The following is a 20379-nucleotide window of genomic DNA, read 5'->3' as shown; positions in this document are numbered from 1 at the left end:
TTATAGGTCCTTTCTGACTTTCTGCAAGTTTATAATATGCATATAAAGCTAAGGAGAAACCTTTATTCCTTCAAAAAAATCTTTATAGAACACCATTGTTTGAGATAACCTTGATTAGAGGCAAAAACAGTATCTAAGACTGGTTCCTGTTTCTAAGAATTTTTAGATCATTTTGGGGGAGAAGCATAATCAGGATTGGGCAATGAGTACTAAATTGAAATAGATCACTATGGATTGGATTGATCAGAGAAGGCTTCTTAAATAAAATGGAACTTAATGCAAAATAGCATCTTGATCAATAGTGATGAAAGATGAACATTTCAAATAGTGGGAGTTACGGGAGCATAGAAAAGCATCTCTAACTCCTATGTCCAAAAATGGGAAACCAATACTGTACAAAGTAGATCCTTTATTGAAGTGGTATTTTATCTTCTCATTCCCCTGCTTGAAGATTCATTCTCATCTGCTTGCCAATCTCATTTCTCACCATTATCCCATCTCCTTTCTTTTGAATATAAATACTCTGTGTGTCCTAAGAGCCTTCACCAGTTTTGTCCTTAACACTCAATAGCTTCAGCCCTCTTCTTATAGTTGAAGGATCCTACTCCAGCCAGATATCCCTGCCGCCTTTACCTAACAACCAATGTTAACTGAGCCACCTGCAAGACATTGCACCCAGTTTTTTTGTGGGGGGATTGAAATATAATAGCACTTTTATCTTTAATAGGCACTTTTCTCACAACAACCCTTGAGGTTTATTGTAGTTGAAAGAATGCTGCTCTTGGATCTGGGAGACCACAGTGTCTGTTGGAATCCTGACTCTCTCACTTACTCTCTGTACAACTTGGACATATCATTTAGCTTTTCTGAGCCCCAAATGAAAGAGTTGGACCAGACCTCTCAAGGTCCTTTCCTTCTTTAGATCTATGAAGCTGAAATTAGGTAGTGTAAGTATTATTATCTTAATTTTATACATGAAAAAAAAAAAAGGGCTCTCCAATGACCTAGCTACCAAGTATCAGAGGCAGTATCCAAACATGAGGACTCCTAGCTTGACGTGGGCTCAGATCCGCACACATGCTCAGGCACCCACATTCCCTCACTTCTCTTGATTCTCTCCCTCTCTGCTGGTCCCTTTCCTACAACTTGTAAACATGCCTGTGGCTTCCCTGTCCTAAAAAAAACAAAAACAAAAAAAACTTGGTCCATCATCCATGCTATCATTCTTTATATTTCTTCTGCCTTCGATGGCTAAACTTGACAAAATCCTGTACAGTGACCCCCATCCCCACCTTCTCTCCTCTTATTCCACTTTTCTTATCCACTTATAATCTGATTTCTAATCTGATCATTCCACTCAAACTCTCCTCTCTTTAGAGTGATCTCTCTGCAACCTCTGCTGCCATTGATCACTTTCTTTCTTGATAGGCCCTTCTCCCCTCTCCTGGCCTTGTCCTCCCTATGAGAGCACTCCTGCTCTGGCTCCTTTGCTAAATCCTCAAGATCCATCCTCTCACTGCAGGTTCTTTCAGTCTCTCTTCTTTTCTCCTTTTATACTGGGTTACTAAGGACCCGAACTACTTAACCTTGTTTGGGCCTCAGCTTCCACATTTGTAAATAAGATTGTTGGATAAGATGATATCTGCGAACCGATAAAAATGCTTGAAATTCTAAAGATGGAGAGCTCACTTTTGACCATAAGTATCACAGAGGACTCTCTGAAGAAGACCACCTCTTAAGTTGAACCTAAAGTGTGGGGTAGGATTTGTTCAGAGATGAGTGAAGAGGATATTCCAGATAAACCAAAAGTTCAGAGGCAAGAAATGTGGGCTCTAGTTGAGGAATAGTGAACGTCTCACTTTGATTACAGTGTTTGAAACTGATATAGTAAGAAGCCATGAACCATTAAAGGCTATTGAAGCAGAGGAGTGATACTATGTTGTGATCCAGAATTATGTTTTCAGAATTTAAATGTAATAGTTGAATTAGAGGAGAGACAAACCAGAAAAAAGGTTTCACTCCTCTAAATCTTCATAAATAATTTTTCCAACCTATGACATCCTCCTCCTCTTCACAACCACAGTGTAGCTTCTAAATTCTAGTTAAGTTCTCTTCATCCCAGAAGTTCTCCCAAAATATTCTCCCTGCTGGTGGTACTATGTATAGACCACTAGAATCTTGAAGATCTGAATTCATGTGTGTCTCATTGGCAAATCATTTAATCACTTTCTGCCTCAGTTTCTTCAACTAAATGAGAATAATCATAGCACTTACCTGCCAAGATTATTGTGAACCCAAACGAAATAATATTTGTTAAGCACTCATTACAATACCTGGCACATAATAGGTGATTGGCAAATCTGTCCTTCTTTCCTGTTTTCCATCTTTCCTCCCTCTCATCATGTCATCATTATGATATATTCGATAAAGAATTATCAGCAATGGAAATAAAGCAGTGTAGATGAGGAGGCTGGATTTGGGGTCCAAGGGCCTGAGTTGGAATCATGGCTCTAACATTTCCTGAATCTCAGGATTGCAAAGGGTTTTTGGAGGTCCTGTAGTTCAACCTATATTTAAAGAACAAGAATTCCCTGTACAATAAATCTGACAAATGATCATTCCATCCTTGTTAGACTTCTAAGTGAAGGTTATGCCACCTCCACAGGTACATCTGTTGCTGCTTTTTTGGACATTGCCAATTTTTGGAAATGTTTCCTGGCATCCTGTGGGGGCCAAGCAAAGCAAGTCTAATCCCTCTTCCAAATGACAGCATTTCAGAGATTTGAGGATAGCTATTTCTTCCCTCTAAGACTATTCTTCTCCCTTCTCTCTTCAGACAGTCATAATTATGGAATGATCTTTAGGCCTTTCACCACCTTAATTACTCTAGATACATTCCTTCCTTAATATGGTACCCAGAACTGAACACAGTACAATAGGTGTAGTCTGACTAGAAGAACCTTCACTTCTCTAGTCCTGACAACTATGCTTACTTAATGCAGCCTAAGATCAGATTTTTTTGGCTGCACTGTCCCAGTACTGACTGCTAGGCCACTAGTAACACTGAACTGAAATTTCTAGGTTACTTTTAGAGGTCCCATTATCTAACCAAGCTTCTTTTATACTGCATTACTATAAAGTTAATTTTCTTATCTTGTATAAGACTTTTTCCAACTTAGACATCCTGAATTATCTAGATAACTTTATAGTTACCTTTCCTAATTTCCCTCTTAATGGTTTTATTCAATAACCCACAATTTTACCTATTAAGATCTTTTTGGATCTTTTCTCTGTCATTCAACATGTTAGCTATCCCTCTTAAGTTTGTCATGTGCAAATTTGATTAGTGTCACTGATGACTATAACAAAGTAACTGACCAAAATTAGAAAGAGCACAGTCCCAAGCACAAGTCCCTAGTCAATTCCAATAAAACACTCCTTCCATATTGTTATGAAATCATTAATGACTTATATTTGGACTTAGTCCTTCAACCATTTTTCTTTTTGCAAGATTTCTGGATAATTATTCTGCACTTCTATTCTTTTGTCAAAAACTAGAAACAAATCAAGATGGTATAGGAACTACCTATACTACCATTGTGATATGTTGGAAAGAGTATTGGACCTGAAATCAGGAGAACCAGATTTGAATCTAGCTCCAGTACTAACTGTGTAACTGGGGGAGGGGGGGAAGAGAAAGTGTCTTCGAAAATGACAATACTTGTTGCACATAGACTTGTGGACCCCTTAAAATAACCACAGGGCCCCCAGGTTAAGAACTGTTGGGCCAAATTATGATACAGCTCGAATAAGATGGAATTTATTAGAGGTAAATGTAAACTGCAACTGATTTTTTTTAAGATCAACTCTACAAGTACACAATATAGGAGATATAGCTAGATAGCCATTCATGTGGTAAAGACTTGGGAGTTTTAGTGGCCACTAGGTGGCACAGTGCACAGAGCACTGGGCCTGGAGTCAAGAGTACCTGAGTTCAAGTCAGCCTCAGGCATTTACAAGTTATATTACACTTGGCAAATCACTTAACCTCTGTTTACCTTAGTTTCTCCAACAGTAAATGGGTTTGCTAACATCCTCTCCCAGGGCTTTGTGAAGATGAAATAAGACAGTAGTTGTAATGCACTAGCTCAGTACTTGGGACATAGTAGGGTTTGTATAATTAATTGCTTGTGTTTTGTTGTTGTTATTATTATTGTTATTAGATTTTAAACTTGATATAAATTAACAATGTGACATCAGTCAAAAAACTCAATGTATTCTTAATCTGAATTGATGAGAACTACAATTTCTAGAATAAAAGAAGTACTAGTTCCACTGTACTCTGCTTTAGATACTTCATTTGTGAAAAGACATTGATAAATTGGATGCCATTCTCTGAAAGGCCACTAGATTGGGAGTAGACTCACAACCAGGACATAAGGATAAGTTGAAAGGACCACAAATATTTCACCTTGCAAAGAGAAAGTTTAGCCACATTCAAATACTTGAAGGCTGTCATTTAGAAGAGAGATTAGACTTGTTTTGTTAGGCCTTAGACAGCAGAACTAGGAACAGTGGAGGAAAGTTGCCAAGATACAGATGTTATCTTGAGGTTAGAAAACCTTGCCAGCAGTTAAGATTTTCTAACAGTGAAATGCGCTCCCTCAAGAAATAGAAATTCCCTGTCCCTGGAGATCTGTAAGGGAGACACTGGCTGATTGCTTAGCTGAGACATTCTAAAATTTGTGTTGTGAAATGATCCAACCATTCTGGAGAGCAGTTTGGAACTATGCCCAGAGGACTATGAAACTGTGCTCACCCTTTGACCTAGCAATGCCATTACTGGGTCTGTATCCCAAGAAAATGATAAAGGAGGGAAAAGGATCCACATGTGCAAAAATGTTTGTAGCAGCTCTTTTTCTGCAAAGAATTGGAAAATGAGTAGATGCTCATCAATTGGGAAATGACTGAACAAGCTGTGAAATATGAAAGTATGTGGTATATGAAAGTAATGGAATATTATTCTATAAAAAATGATAAGCTGATTTTAGAAAGACCTGGAAAGATTTACATGAATTGATGCTAACAAAAAAAAAAAAAACAAGTGAAATAAGCAGAACCAGAAATACATTGTGTACAATAACAGGAAGAATATGAGAGGATCAACTATGAAAAATGGTTCTTTTCAATGGTTCAGTGATTCAAAACAGTCCCAATAGACTTTGGCCAGAAAATGCCATCTGCAAAAAGAACTAAGGAGACTGAATATAAATCAATACATGCAATGTTTCTTTCTTTCTTTTTTTTTTTTTTAATCTTCCCATAGTTTTTCCCTTTTGCTTTGATTTTTCTCTCCCAGCATAATTCATAAAGCAATATGTATCAAAAATAGAGGGAAAAAAAGAGGAATTCATAATTAGATAGACGTGGACTCAATGACTTTTTAAGTTCCTTGAAATGCACATTCTAACAGTGCTGTATAATATAACTAATTCTAGTTATATTATAGAATCATATTTAAGTGTGTAAAATGCTTGAAAATTTTATTTTGCTCTCCCTAGGAGAATAGATGTATCTAGTTTTAGTGCCAGGAAAATCAGGGTTTAAGCCCTGCCTCTGATTTACAGATCTCTGGCTGTGTGATTCTGGCAAGTCGCTTAACTTCTTAGTGTACTGGGCAAGTCTGCAGGACTGTAAGTTGCAGAGTTGGATACCTGTCCTGTTAAAAGGGAAGGTTATCTTCAACCCTTACTGATTTGATTGTGTGATCCTAGGAAAATTACTTAACTTTTCAGAGACTCAGACCACTCCCTAAAACTGTAATTTAAAAAAAAAAACAAGCTGTTATTGTGATGTGGTAGAGAAAATATCATCACCCAGAGTTTCCTGGGCTAAAGAAATCACAGGGCTGAGCCAAATAATGGGTTAAGGGGCAGAATTAATGGTGATTGGGGGGGACTGGAAAGAGTAAGAAAAACACGGGAGCCAGTTCTTCCTCTGATATTTGCCAAGTGTCCATGGGGAAGTCATTCAAACTCTTAGTGTCCCAGGCAGTTTTTAAACTATCCATAACAAGAAATTTTTCACACTGATAAAATCAAAGATCTAATCCCTATCCCAAGGATTTCAGCTCCAGTGCATCTTTCACACTGCTGCCAGTGATTTTCCTTAGTGCAGATCTAACCTGATCATTCCTCTACCCAACAAACTCTGTTAGTTCCATATTTCCCCTGGGTAAGATAGCAGTCAATGAGAGAGAATTTCTGCCAAGTACTTCCAGACTCTTTCCTACCTGACCCTAAGCTATCTTTCTAGGCTCATTGTACATTACTTCCTCTATAGCACTCTGGGACCTAACCACACTTGCAGCCTTGTTTATGACAAATTTATTCTTTGTATATGGTACTCCATCTCCCCTCATCACACCCTTTGCACTTACTATTTTGTGCTTGGTACCCTATTGCCCTCCTTTCTCACCTGCACCTCATAAAATTTCTTTTCCATAAAGATTCAGTTCAGATGTCTCCATTGGAAATCTTTCTTGAACTTCCAGTGCCTTTCCTCTCAACGTACCAAGGATTTAATTATTTTGTATTTGCATTTGCTCACTTTATTTTGTAAATATTTCTAAATGTGTCTGTCATCTCCTCGGTAGAATGCTATCTTCTTTTTTAAAATTTAATTTAATTTTTCCAAATTCATATAAAGATGGCTTTCAGCATTCAATTTTGTAAGTCTCTTTGTGGTCCAAATTTTTCTCCCTCCATTCCTTACCTCTCCTTCTCCCAAGACAGCAAGCAATCTGATATAGGTTAAATATGTGCAATTCTTTTAAATTCATTTCCATATTTGTCATATTGTACCCCCCCAAAAAAAAATCAGACCAAAAGGAAAGAAAAAAAAAGGTGAAAATACTATACTTCAATCCATAACCAGTCTCCATAGTTCTCTCTTTGAATATGGATGGCATTTTCCATTTCAGGTCTATTAGAATTACCTGGAATCCCTGCATTGTTGAGTCCATCACAGTTAATCATCACATAATCTTCTTAACTGTGTACAATGTTCTCTTGGTGCTCCTCACTTTACTTAGTATCAGTTCTTGGAAGTTTTTTCAGACTTTTCTGAAATTAACCTGCTTATCATATCTTATAAAACAACAAGATTCCATTTCATTCATATACCATAATTTATTTAGTATTCCCCAACAGATGAGCGTCCACTCAATTTCCATTTCTTTGCAACTATTAAAAAGGCTGGTACAAACATTTTTGGACATGTGGGTCTTTTTACCTCTTCTGTGATCTCTTTGGGATACAGACCCAGTAGTGACACTGCTAGATCAAAGAGTATGCAGTTTGATAACACTTTGGGCATAGTGCCAAATTTCTCTCTAGAATGGTTGGTTCATAACTCCACCAACAATGAGAATGCTAACTTCTTTAAAGTAAAGGATTATATAACTTTGGAATTGTATGCACAAAACGTCTGACACACAGTATGTGTTTAATTAATGATCATTAATTAATTAATGGATGTTCATTACAGATGTGTGTGTGTTCCATTCTAATCTAAACTATCTCTTAGCACATTCTGTGGCATACAGTAGGCATTTGGTAAATGTTTCTTTGAATTCAATACTAGAACATTTCCAGTCTTGCAATCTGTTCTAGAGGAGTTGCCAATCTGTGTTTCTTGAAATATTGCTTGATCCTATTTTCAGGGGCATGTGGGCTGGTCATCCATCTTCATGCTGATTTAGAGAATGTCTGCTTCCCATGATCTCCTCCCAAATTTAAACAGGGTACCACTTTACTCCCACCCACCCTCTATCAAGGAGAATCAGTAGGGCCTGCCTCTCTTGTAAAAGTTGGCACACAGCCCTAGGGGCCTTTCTTGCTTATGAGAGTTGGCTTTTCTTTATCCTTTGAGTCAGTACCCTCTTATCAAAAATACTTTCCAGCATATAGATATATACATATATGTATAAAGACAGAGAGAGAGAGAGAGAGAGAGAGAGAGAGAGAGAGAGAGAGAGAGAGAGAGAGAGAGAGAGAGAGATTAACATATTAGTTGTAAAAGGTTTAGGATCCCTTTAGCAAACCAATCCCTGTCTTGTGCCAGTGACTTTTCAATGACTTTTAACATATACCTTTCCTTTCTACTCCTTTTCCAGTCCACAATGTTGCCTGGACAATCCTCTGGACATGGGAAGAAGCTAGGTCATCGGGGAGTTGATGCTTCTGGAGAAACTACCTACAAAAAGGTCCTATAGCTGATTTGTAATCAAAGACTTGGAGGGTATTGGATATGAAATTTATCCAGATGAGGAACTGAAAAAAATGAATGATAAAGAAACATAAAGAGATCTGGTGACGGAAAAGGTGGTGATCATTCCTATCCTGTGCTCTGATCAGCTGCCTCCTAAAGTATAAGGTCCGGTTCTAGGCAGCACATTTTAGGAAAGACATATACAATCTGAGTCATGATTAGAGGAAAACAATCAGAATGGTGATGGGATTGGAAACTGGGCTATGTGAAAATCAGTTTCAGGAACTAGGAGGATTAGCTTGACAGCAGAACACTTCAAAGGCACATAGTAGAAGTGCATTAGTTTATGTAGAAGGATTAGGATGGCACTTGGGGAAATCTAGGAAGACAGATTTTTGTCAACATAAGGAAAAACTCCCCAATATTTAGAACTTTTCAAAATTCAAGACTACCTCATGAGTTAATGTTGTCTATTTCTGGTGGTCAAGCAGAGGTAATGACTACTTTTTGAGAATGCTATATTGGTCTTTCCTTCTTGTGTAGTGGTAGCAGTTAGACTAAAGAACTTCTGAGGTTGGAAGGAAGATCATTTAATTCTGTGGAAAAAAAAGTGCTGGACCTTGTTATTGCAGAAGCTATTCCTTGCTTGCAATAGCCAATCTGATCTAGAAATAAACTTCCTCAGCTCTATCAAGGTGAGACCCTGGATATAGCCAAGATTAGGAATGATTCTATAATACAGACATGGATCTCGGGGAATCACTATGACACAAGAAATGAAACTTGGAGTCAGAAGGCCCAGTTTCACATTCTACCACTACTGTTAACTACTCTGTTATTTGAAGTCCTTTTCCATCTCAGAGCCTCACTTTCATTCTTTTGTAAACCAGAGATAATACTTTATACTACCTACCTCGTGAGAAAAGTTTTTTTTTTTTTTAATAAACTATAAAGGTCTATGAAAATATCTAGATAAATTCTCTTTATCTAGAAACATCATTAAGAGGGTCCTTTTTTAGTTACTAACTCTTAAATGAAAGCATTCCCCTCAAATAGTCATCTACTAAACTAGCCAAGAATTCTTTTAAATGTATCTTTGAATTTCATCATAGTATGAGGTGATTAATAGCTATATTGTAGTTGACTTATAGTAAAATCCATTGTAGTCTCTTAAGTCTCTCAGTTTAAGCTACTGGAAGTGGAAGAGTCCTCAGTATGATAAATTTTATCCATCACTGGTAGTGAAACCATATATAATGTTAAATAAGGACTTGCTAATGATCTGGTTTGAAAGAACTTGGCCTTGGGAATCAAGAGACATGGGCTATAAACCCAGGTATTCATTTTACTTGGGCAATATAGTCTTCCTCCCTAGATAACTTTAGCTTTCTCATCTATAACTGCTTCATAGACATATTGAGAATAAAAATGAGATTAATAATAAAATGTTTAGAAAAAAATACTGGTGTAAGGTTGTGATGTGATAACTATATTGATTAAAATTCACAAATTATATTTTTTAAATGTCTCCTAGTATAAATACACATTAATACATGACTATAGAAACAAGGTAATTTGGGTATAATATGCACATTGCTATTCCCTCCATACCAGCACCCAAACTGATTGTGCTAATTTATAGTTGGCAGAGTTGAGCTGACTGCATCTTCCTGAGTCATCCTATGAAGCTGAGTGTTAGGGTTGACTCCTCAGGATTGTGAGGTTGCAAGAAATAAAAGGGGTAATGATTTTGTTGTGCTTTTCCACAGACCACCTCCTCTACTCTTCGGGGGGCCATCCAGTTGGGAATTGGCTACACTGTAGGAAACCTGAGCTCCAAACCAGAGAGAGATGTCCTCATGCAGGATTTTTATGTGGTGGAGAGCATCTTTTTCCCCAGGTATAGTTCTGGAAATGTATGTGTTGTGGGCTGAAAAGGGGAGGAAGTCAAAGAATGCCCAGGGTCCACACTCCTCAGTGGGTTATAATCATGAAAAACAGACCCCTCCCTCTAAACTACTCCCAGTCAATCTCACAAATTGAGTTGAAGTTTTATCCTTAGTACTAATCTTAAAAGAAAAGCAATTTTGACAGGTTCTTTGCAACAGTTTTGGGCTGGGCCTTTGAGACCCTTTAAATTTTGTGGCCCTGGAGGCTCCTAATTACTTAGCTCAAGCAGCACGGAAGCATGTGATGTGCCCTGTTCCCCCTCCTGCTTCCTCTGGTCATATTCCATGGCCTATTTCTATATCACATTGTAGTGCTGGGCCTAGGCCTAAGAACTGAGGCCCATCTGGGCAAGGATACTTTGCCAGAAGCATCATGAAGAGGACAATAACGAAGCCCTTAAGTGGCTCACTTCTGCTTCAACATAGGATAACAGCGTTTCCTGAAAGCCTAATTTTCAGTGGCCCCATACAGCCTAGAAGATGCCCTGCATATTTTGGCTCATATCCACCTTCCCTAGGTGGTAGTGGTGGTTGTTGTTTTAATATTATCCTTCTTTCCCATGAAAGGCATCTCTGTAGTGTATGAAGAGCTAGCCTCAAAGCCACTGTGACCTGGATTCAAGTCCTATCTCTGAAACCTATCTACTGTGAAACTTTGGACAGGTCATTTCACCCCTCACGTCTATAGGCAGCTCTTTAAATTGCAACAAAGACTTGTGATCCGCATTGACAGATACGCTTTTCTTATGCAGGAGCTTCCTATAAACTATGACCTTGTAGGTCCAGGCCCTCCCTTTCTCCCCAGTCACACCCTCCATTTTGAATAGACTTGCATGAGAGCTGTTCTCTAGGTATAACACTCGGCCTTTCCCTCCTTCAGTTGGTATACAATTAGTGCTTTGTTTCTGAGATAGGTTCCCTCTCACCTCTGTCTTGGAACAGTCCTGGTAGACCTCAGAGCATATCTTGGGTGCCATTTTCCATATCTGTCTGTCTCTGCTGCCCTCCCCACCTGTCCCACTTATGCCATGTTGAATGACTTCTTTGACTTTCTGTTTATTTCCTTACATGTAATATTGTATCACAGGACCCAGGACGAGGTTCTAGCTTTACCATTTATTGCTTCTATAACCATTGGCCAGTCATTTAGTCTCTTGCTCTTCCCTTCTGTAAAAGGAAGAGATTGAACTTGATGATTTCCAGGGTTCCTTCCAGCCCTAAATCCATTGCTCCTCAGAAGAATAAAATTTTTGAGGGCAAGAAGTATTTGGTAAAAACAAAAATTTTTAATAAATGCTTGTTGGATTGGATTGGAAGGCATAGGATGCCTTCACTTTCATAGTAACTCAAGTTGAGACCATTCTTATATTGGAATGTGATCTCTCTCCACTGCTTTCACAAAATACGGACCCTAAAAACATCATTCCTTTCTTCCTGACATCATTCATCTCTGTAGCTTTGAGTGTTAGGCAAGTTCATTCTACTCTTTGAGCCTCATTTTCTCCATAAATAAAATAGGGATGTTGGACTTGATCTAAGGTTTATTTGGGCCATAAACATTCAGTGTTGTAAAACTTCTTTCACCTCTGACGTTTTTGTTGTAAGAGGCTGTCCAGTTAGGAAGCTCCATAATCTTAAGACCCTTCCCATTTCAGATATTCTAGGATATGATTGATTTTTGTAATAAGGATATGATTTTATTAAATTACCATATGTTTTTTGAATAGCTTTCTCCTTGAGGTTGGGAGGAAATATCATTTGAATGAGAGTGAAATGAAGTAGGAGATAAAATTAATGCAAATCACACACATTTCCACCTTGCATCCTTTCCACACAGCGAAGGAAGTAACCTCACTCCAGCCCATCACTACGCTGACTTCAGATTCAAAACCTATGCACCTGTGGCTTTTCGGTATTTCCGAGAGCTCTTTGGTATTCGTCCTGACGACTATTTGGTAGGTAATGCATGCTTGGAATTTTTCTTTTGTTTTTGCATGGCATTGATGTGATTGAAACCATTATGGTCATTTCTAAGTGGAGATGACCAATGTTTTTTCCCCAGCTGGTTTATCCCATCACTTTGATGGAAAAGTACTTAGAATATGGGCGAGAAGATAATTTTTATTGCATGGTGGCCAGGAGCAAAACAGATCTAAGGAAAATTGTAAAGTCAGATACTTAGCTTTGCTCATCTGATATAATTTCCTACAAGACATAGCTTGAACTAGCCAAAAATTCAGCCATGGAGTTAGAGGGTGCTTCCAAAAAATCCATTCTGTTCTTATGTCACTATTGTATAGATCACCAACAAGCATTGTGAATTTGGCCAAGTCTTTTCATAAAATCAAAGAATCTAAGAATTGGAACTTCGGAGTTAATTTACTCCCACTCCTATCATAAGCATGAATCCCAGCTTACTTCAAAGGTTGGGGAACTACTAATTTCATTTTTAATGGAAAGTTTCTACCCATTGGTTTTGATTCTAGTTAACCAATCACATAAGTCTGTTCTTTTCCACATAACAGCTTTCCAAATATGTTTTCTCCTTACCCTTCCAGTTCACTTCTTTGGGGCTCAGTTTCCTGAAAATAAATGAATTAACCTATATGAGACATCATTGCACACATGAATTATTCCAAAAGCTTGTATCTGCCTGCCTCAAATCTCTCCCTATTCCAATCCATCCTCCAAGTGATTTTCCTAAAGTGAAGGCTCAGTTACATCACAGTCCTTTATCCTCACTCTATCCCTTCCTTCCCCCCCCCAAAAAAAAATAAATAAACTCAAATGGTTTCCTATGCCTTCCAGGAACAAATACATAATGCTTTTGTTTACTATTCATAGGCCTTCCCTATCTCTAAAGTCTGCTTAAGTCTTTCACATACTTTTTGTTCTATCCTGGCTTTCTAGATACTGTTCTGGCTATTTCATAAAGAAAACACTCTTTATTTCTTTGGTCCTGACATTTTCTTTGGCTGTCCCCTATTCCTGAAATATTTTTCCTCCTTCTCTCTGATTACTGACCTCTATGGCTTTTTTTAAACCGCAAATAAATTCCCATCTTCTATAGGAAACTTTCCCCAATCTTCTTTATTCTAATGTCTTCCCTCCATTTTTTCCCACTTCTCCTGTATTTGTTGTTTCCATTTATCCTTGCTTTGTTGTGATATTTATTTGCATGTTGTCTCCCCCAACAGGGGGCAGGAACTATCTTTTGCCTCTTGTACTAGCCCTTAGCACAGTGCCAATACATAGTAGGCACTCAGTAAATTTTGATTGATTAATTCTTAACTGTTTCTGTGATATGGACTCCTTTGGCAGTATGGCGAAGTCTATGGATCCTTTCTCAGAATAATTTTTCTAACTAATTGAAGGAAAGGATAAATTTCAGTTAGAAATTAGTGAACATGAAGGTATAATTTTCTCCCAACCAAATTCATAATTTCCCAGAAATCTATCCATGGTTCTCAGGTAAAGAACCCTTCATCTAAATTATTTTCAGCTTTCATGATCTTGGGTCATTTTCAGCTTTTATATTATATATTCTGTGGGCCTTTCTGTGATGTCTGAGACTTATCACCTCTTATCTTTCCTATTAGTTTATCTTTAATTTAATTATTATCTTTAATTTAAGTTTATTCTTCCTGTGGCTCCCCCTCTCCCTTTTACACACCTTTCCTTAATTACCTGCTTTCCCCTCTCCCTAACTGAAGTATTAGTTGTTAAGAATTTAAAGTGAATCCTTTCTCAATATATTTGCAAGTGAGTTGAGCAGCTGCTCCTGTTCAACCCATGCTAGGTTGAAATAATAAAAGAATTCAGACTTGCCATATCACTTAGAACAAGTTAATTCCTGCCTGCTTGTGTCTTCTAGCCTTCATTCTCTTTTTCCCCTTGCCAATTTTTCACTAATAAAATATGAAGGATGATGGGGCAGCTAGATGGCGCAGTGGGTAGAGTACCAGCTCTGAAGTCAGGAGGACCTGAGTTCAAATGTGGTCTCAGATACTTAACACTTCCTAGCTGTGTGGTTCTAGGCAAGCCACTTAATCCCAATTGCCTCAGCCAAAAAAAAAAAAAAGAAGAAGATATGAAGGATGAGATAGGAGGTAACAGTAACCATGGTAAAGAAAAGAAGGCTATCTGGTGTGGGTGGGTGTGTATATATATCTATATATCTATATATATCTATATATCTATATCTATATCTATATCTATATATCTATATATATATCTATATCTATATCTATATCTATATCTATATCTATATATATATATATATATATATATATTTTTTTTTTTTTTTTTTTTTACACATACACCATTATTGTGGGGTGGAGCTGTGTAGATATCCATGACCTTGCATGTCAGGTCTGGCTGGAGGACCTTCCTCCTCACTAAGTGTCCTAATGGGATTTTTTCAAGTTAACTGATAATTCTATTTTCTTTGCAGAGAGGTTGAGGACTATATTATCAAACACAGTCATTGATGTGATCTATGATGTGGGGTTTGTTACCAAATGATGACAGGCATCAAAAGTTGGGGTTCATTCATGTGAAGAATTCACAGTGGCCATTCTCTTTGGCAAAAGGTAGATTTATTTAGGGGAATAAGTTATAGACAAAATGAATAGATACAATAGACATTGGAAATAGTAAATATGAAATAAGAGTTGGGAGAGTATATGAAAGACAAGTTCCTCAGTAGAACTCACAATTAACCTAGTAGAAAGGGAGCACCCCATGAAATTGGAACATGCCCTTAGCTGGCAGGCTAAATCCTGAAAGGAATTTAGCACCCTAAAAGAGTTAGTTGTAAGGAGGAGAAGTGGGGTTGGGGAGCAGAGTGGGGTTAGGGGACAAACCAGGTGGCATGGGGGAATGGGAAAAGATATCACAAGGCAGAGTGCTGACCCAAAGGAAAGGAGTAGCAAAGTCATGGGCCATAAATTGTTTTATAGGGAAAATTTAGCCTCAGGGACATGACTGGGATTTCTGACAGAGCATGGCAAAGTGAGACTGCTGTAGATCTCTACAGAGATTGGGTCTCAGGAGTTTGGCATATCTTGGATTTCAGAATGGACCACCTCCCCCAAGACTCAGACCATGGAGCTAAACTGATTGATCTCTAGGCAAGAGCCTAGAGGCAAGCAGAAGCCTGCTTGCCTCAGAGATCAATTCTTAGTTTCTCTTGGTCCAAAACAATATTTAGGGTCTCAGTCATTATTCCATGGTTTTGTAGGGGTTTTTTGCTTCATTTTTTTTCTTTGCTACGAGGAAGATTTCAACTGGATGGGGATGTGGAAAGATAGGGAAAAGAACATCCAGAAATCACTGAGATATTAAAAAACATAGCAAGAAATAGTTTTTCAAGTGCATTGTTAGTACATTACAACTTAGGAAAGGTTGAGAGTCATCACAATAGCTGATAAAAGATGGCAGTGCAGTTAGAGCTACTTGAAAAATAGAATCACCAGATGAGAAGTACATAGAGGTACATTTTCTCTAATGGTTTGTGGTAAGGAGGGAAAGATTGCATTGTAACCTTTGAGATGGAAAGGCCTTCAACCATGAAGTCAGGATCATCAGTGCTAAGACTGCTTTTCATCTTCTTCAGTTTGCAGCAGGCTCCTATTGAATACCACTAGCTATGTTCTGGAGCCTTCTGCCCCATTCAACGTTGGGATACAAAGAATCCTCCTAGACTCGGAAAAAGTCTTTGGGGCAAGAGGAAAAAAAAAAGCTGTCTATCCTTACCCAAGAAGAAGGGGAAAACCCTGAACTTGTCACCACGAAAATGCTGCTTTTTGTTTTTTTAACAGATGTGGGTGTGCATAAAAACGAGACTTGATCAGAACTAAGACTCTAAAGAACAAAGCCAATTCTCACATAATAGCTGAGTTAGATGAGAAGAGAATGTGTGTCCCAATTGTGTAGTATGAAAGGCTAGCTGCCATTTTGATGATAGTAGTTACAAATTTGGGGGTAAGACACACGCCTTCCTGCCTCAGAAAGGTCACCTCTCAGATTTGTAGCCCTTCTCTTTCTGTTCCTGCCCGCCCCCTTGCACATCTCTTAATGATGCATGAGATAATTAAGTAGATAAAATCCTAGCTTGTTAATCCATGTATTGCTGTGAGCTGTTTTCAATACAAACTAAGGAGTATTTAATGAATTGTGGATTCTTTTCCTTACCTTTAAGTAATTATCCAAATCCAGTTTCTATTCCTCTGACATCCTGGTCTCTTTTTAATTTGGTTGAGTTATGAATGAATTGTTCTTTCCTAATATCTTTCCCCCACCCTCATCTTTATATTAATTCCATCTATACATTGAGCTAAGAGAGTTGGCTGGGTATATCTCTTTCAACTAGAGCATCTAGGAAAATTTTTGGAATAAAGCCTAAAACACCAAGAGGTGGTTGTCCAATTCTTAGGCCCAGGAAGATACAGGTTGCTGTCTTTTGCGTGGCATTTGTTGCCATAGAGCCAATTAAGTTTCACAGAAATGGTGGTAAATTCTGTGTGTGCTTAGTATAACTCTTGACATTCTGTAGTTGGGGATGTTGAAAGAAATTGGGAGACTCAGAAATAATCCTGCCTCTGTCCTCTTTTCAGGACACTAATAACTAACATAAGCATATAACTCTAAAAATTACTAAGGAAAAGGATCAAAAAGGACTTTAAGGCATCTCTACTAAGAATATTATCCTAGTAGCCAAGGCTGAATAGTAGAGATGGTTCTTCCTCTTTAAATGACTTGAATTAGACCCGCTTCAAACTGTTTTGTATTGTTAGGGCTCTTTCAGATCTGACATTCTATGATTCTATAAGTTTGAAAGGTCACCCTCACTGTTAGAGCCCATGGATACAAGGTATTCAAAAGTTTAAAGCTTAAAATGGAACAAACAGGGTTTCTCTAGCCCATTTACAAAAGGCTCTGTCCCAATACAAACAATACAAATAGGATCCATCTACACCTAAAGTGTTGTTGACACTGCCTTCTGAAGACAGGAAAAAGAAACTCTTGTTCAGAGGGAAAAATAATTTTGCTCCTTTTCTAAGTAGTTCTATTGCTATTTATACTTTTGTTACACTTATCATAAATCTAGGGAACCTCACAATTGTTTCTTTTCCATTACTTTCGACATTTGTTTTGAATTGTTCATTCATTTGTTTTTTCAACAATTAAGTTTTAGGCACCTGCTCTGTATAAAGCACAAACCTGAGCAAAAAGATAAGCAGTTAAGTGAATAGTTCTAGCCCACTCTAATAAGGAGAGCCATACACTTGTTCTCCTATGCAGTAAATGTCCATTCACCATACAATAGCTATGTTGCAGCATAGACTAGAAGATAGTCACTCCAATTATGGGGTTTAGGGTCAGAAGAATTAGGTTCAAATCTAGCTCTAACCCTGATTTGATCATGGACAAGTTACTAGCCCCTATGATCTTTAGTATCCTTATCGGTAAAATAGAGATAATAATATTATCTAATGAACAATGTCACTATAAGAATCAAGTCAGTGAGGAAGTACTTATTAAGTACATACTATGTGCCACACACCCACACCAATGTTAGCTTTGAGGGATATAAATATACAAAGATGCATAAGTCATATAATGAGAGCAAGAAATAAGCAATAAACAGCAGACGTACTCCATAAATGTCTATGTGCTGTTGAAAGAACATGAGGAAAACCCTAGCATGTTGGGTAAATCCTCAGGGGAGTATTTATGGGAATATATAACAAAAATAGGGGCAGCTAAGTGCCTTATCATCCTGAATTCAGATCTGGCCTCAGTTTCCTCATCTGTAAAACGAACTGGAGAAGATGAGAGCAAATTGCTCCAGGATCTTTGCCAAGAAAACCCAAAATGGGGTCACAGAGTCAGGCGTGATTGAATTGAATGAACAACTGCAGCAGATAACAAAAATGACACAAATGGGTTATGGTTGTTGTACCCATATCCATGAGATCATAGTCCCATTGGAGTATTGACATGTATGCAAATTATATAAAAGTACATTATAGGCATACTTTTTATTTTTTGAGAATTCCTGTTTCTCAGCAGCACAAGGATTCCTTCCATCTGATTAGATCATGACTGTCTCACAACTGTCTTGTGGACAGTTCAGTATGTTGCCATAGCCCAAAATTAACTTATGTTAATGAACCTGCCCAAACTTAAGCTGATATTTAAGCTGTAGACTCTTATCTTCAGGAACCTCAGATCAGCTGGCTGTTGTGGTAAGGCATCAGAGTGAGATTTGAGTAAAAGACTGAACTTAAAAGGCCAGAGGGCTCTTCTAACTCTGATAACCTTTGATTTTGTATGTGTGCACATGTATATGTAATGGTACATTCATGGCTAACAATAATTATTAATAGCAATAATATTTAATATTATTTGAGCATCTTAAAATTAGAAGATTTGCCTCTTAGAACTTCAACAATGTGTTTTATGGAGTTAACTACACTAAATGGTTTCAGATGGAGAATATACCAGCTTATCTTACTTGTATTCCTGTCATCCACAAGGGTTTCCTTCCAATCCTACCATCTCTGACTTTTCTGTTTCTTCTCTTTGTTTCCTAGTATTCCTTGTGCAATGAACCACTGATTGAACTTTCCAACCCAGGTGCCAGTGGCTCCCTTTTCTATGTCACTAGTGATGATGAATTCATCATTAAGACTGTGATGCACAAGGAAGCAGAGTTCCTGCAGAAGCTGCTTCCTGGCTATTACATGGTATGTGCAGCTTTTTTTTTTTTTTCTTTTCTCAGTCAGTAGCAACAACAATATAAATGATTATTGAGTGCTTAAAATTCGAGTTTGAAGAATGTTGAGGGCAACAGAGATGCTAAGAAACTATCCATAGTCATACAAAAAAAAAATGGTCGAAATCACTAATAATCAGATAAATCCTTATTAAAACAATTCTGAGGAACCATCTTTCTTCTATGAGATTGGCAAAGTTGAAGGGGGAAAAAAGGAAAAGGACAAATGCTGAAGGAGCTGTAGGAAAACAGGTATGTTAATGTACTGTTGGTGGAGCAGTGAATATTGTTCCAGCTACTCTGGAAAAGAAATTTGGAACTATACTCCCCAAAGCTATCAAATTATTCATACTCTTTGACAGCAATACTGCTATTTGTCTATATCCTAAACATATCAAAGAAAGAGGAAAAAGAACCACATTTACAATAATACTTATAACAGCTCTTTTTTATGATGGAGAACCAATGGAAATTAAGAGGGAGTGTCCATCCAGTGGGGATTGACAGAACAAGTTATGATATCTGTATGTAATGGACTGCTATTGTGTTACACAAATTAAAAAGTTGGTTTCAGAGAAACCTGGAGAGACTTATGAGAAGTGAACAGAAACAATTTATATAATGTCAATAATATTTTAAAGGCAAACAACTTTGAAAGATTTAGACATTGTGATCCATATAATGACCAACCACAGTTCTAGAAAAGTCAAGGTGAAACATGTTGTCCACCTCTATCTAGTTACAGGTGATGGATTCAGAGGGCAAACTGGGCATATTTGTTGGGGAGCAAAGGGAAGAAGGGAAGAGAGTGATAGTGGCCAATGCAAGCATTTATTTTTGTTTGAACTCATATTTGTAACATGTTTGGTGGTTTTTATCTTCTCAGTGGAAGGAGGGGAAGAGATGGGAGAGACAAAATGGGAACCAAAAATAAAATTTTAAAAAGAGAGAAAAACTGGGAGGTAGCAAAATTAAAAAACCTTTAATGAAAAAAAGCAAAATGCTAGAAATCAGGATCTCTGAGCTCTGAAACAATATCTTCTACAAAAGCATTTCCTATTTCATTTACTTTATCTGTACAAAGTGGAGGAGGAAAAACTATAGATGGTCCTCAGTGACCCTTTTAACACTAACGTTCTCTAACCCTGTCCTCCAACCAGAGAAAGAAAACATCTCCATTTGTCCCAGCCTTCTCTTTTAAGATATCATTCTGAGAATTGTACTCAGTTGAAGGTCTCATTCAAAAACTTATACTGTCTATCTTAGGCATTCTAACAATGAGATGGGCTTCTTTCTGCTCTGTGCGAATGTTCAAGCAGAAAATGGGTAACAGCTCTTCAGGGATGTTACTGAAGCACATTCCTATATTATTTGGGA

The 20379-nt window shown here is 37.7% G+C and overlaps 1 protein-coding gene across 9 annotated transcripts in view; it reads left to right on the top strand.

Moving 5' to 3' along the window:
- PIP5K1C (phosphatidylinositol-4-phosphate 5-kinase type 1 gamma) overlaps positions 1–20379 on the top strand; it is a 124802-nt gene that overhangs the window by 61645 nt on the left and 42778 nt on the right. For 8 of the 9 annotated variants that reach the window (XR_012488690.1, XM_074307589.1, XM_074307599.1 and 5 more), the window contains exons 3-6: positions 8177–8266; positions 10041–10171; positions 12058–12175; positions 18821–18973. Coding sequence is in view for 8 of the 9 variants with exons in the window: in XM_074307589.1 (XP_074163690.1) it covers positions 8177–8266; positions 10041–10171; positions 12058–12175; positions 18821–18973 (492 nt within the window). In the remaining variant the exon portion in view is untranslated. The remainder of the gene's footprint in view (positions 1–8176; positions 8267–10040; positions 10172–12057; positions 12176–18820; positions 18974–20379) is intronic. The other variant, XM_074307630.1, reaches the window with a different exon arrangement.

This window comes from Sminthopsis crassicaudata, chromosome 1, assembly GCF_048593235.1.
Source record: "Sminthopsis crassicaudata isolate SCR6 chromosome 1, ASM4859323v1, whole genome shotgun sequence".
Classification (NCBI taxonomy): Eukaryota; Metazoa; Chordata; class Mammalia; order Dasyuromorphia; family Dasyuridae; genus Sminthopsis; species Sminthopsis crassicaudata.
The sequence above is the reverse complement of the archived record's forward strand: the minus strand, read 5'-3'. Positions and strand labels throughout refer to the sequence as shown.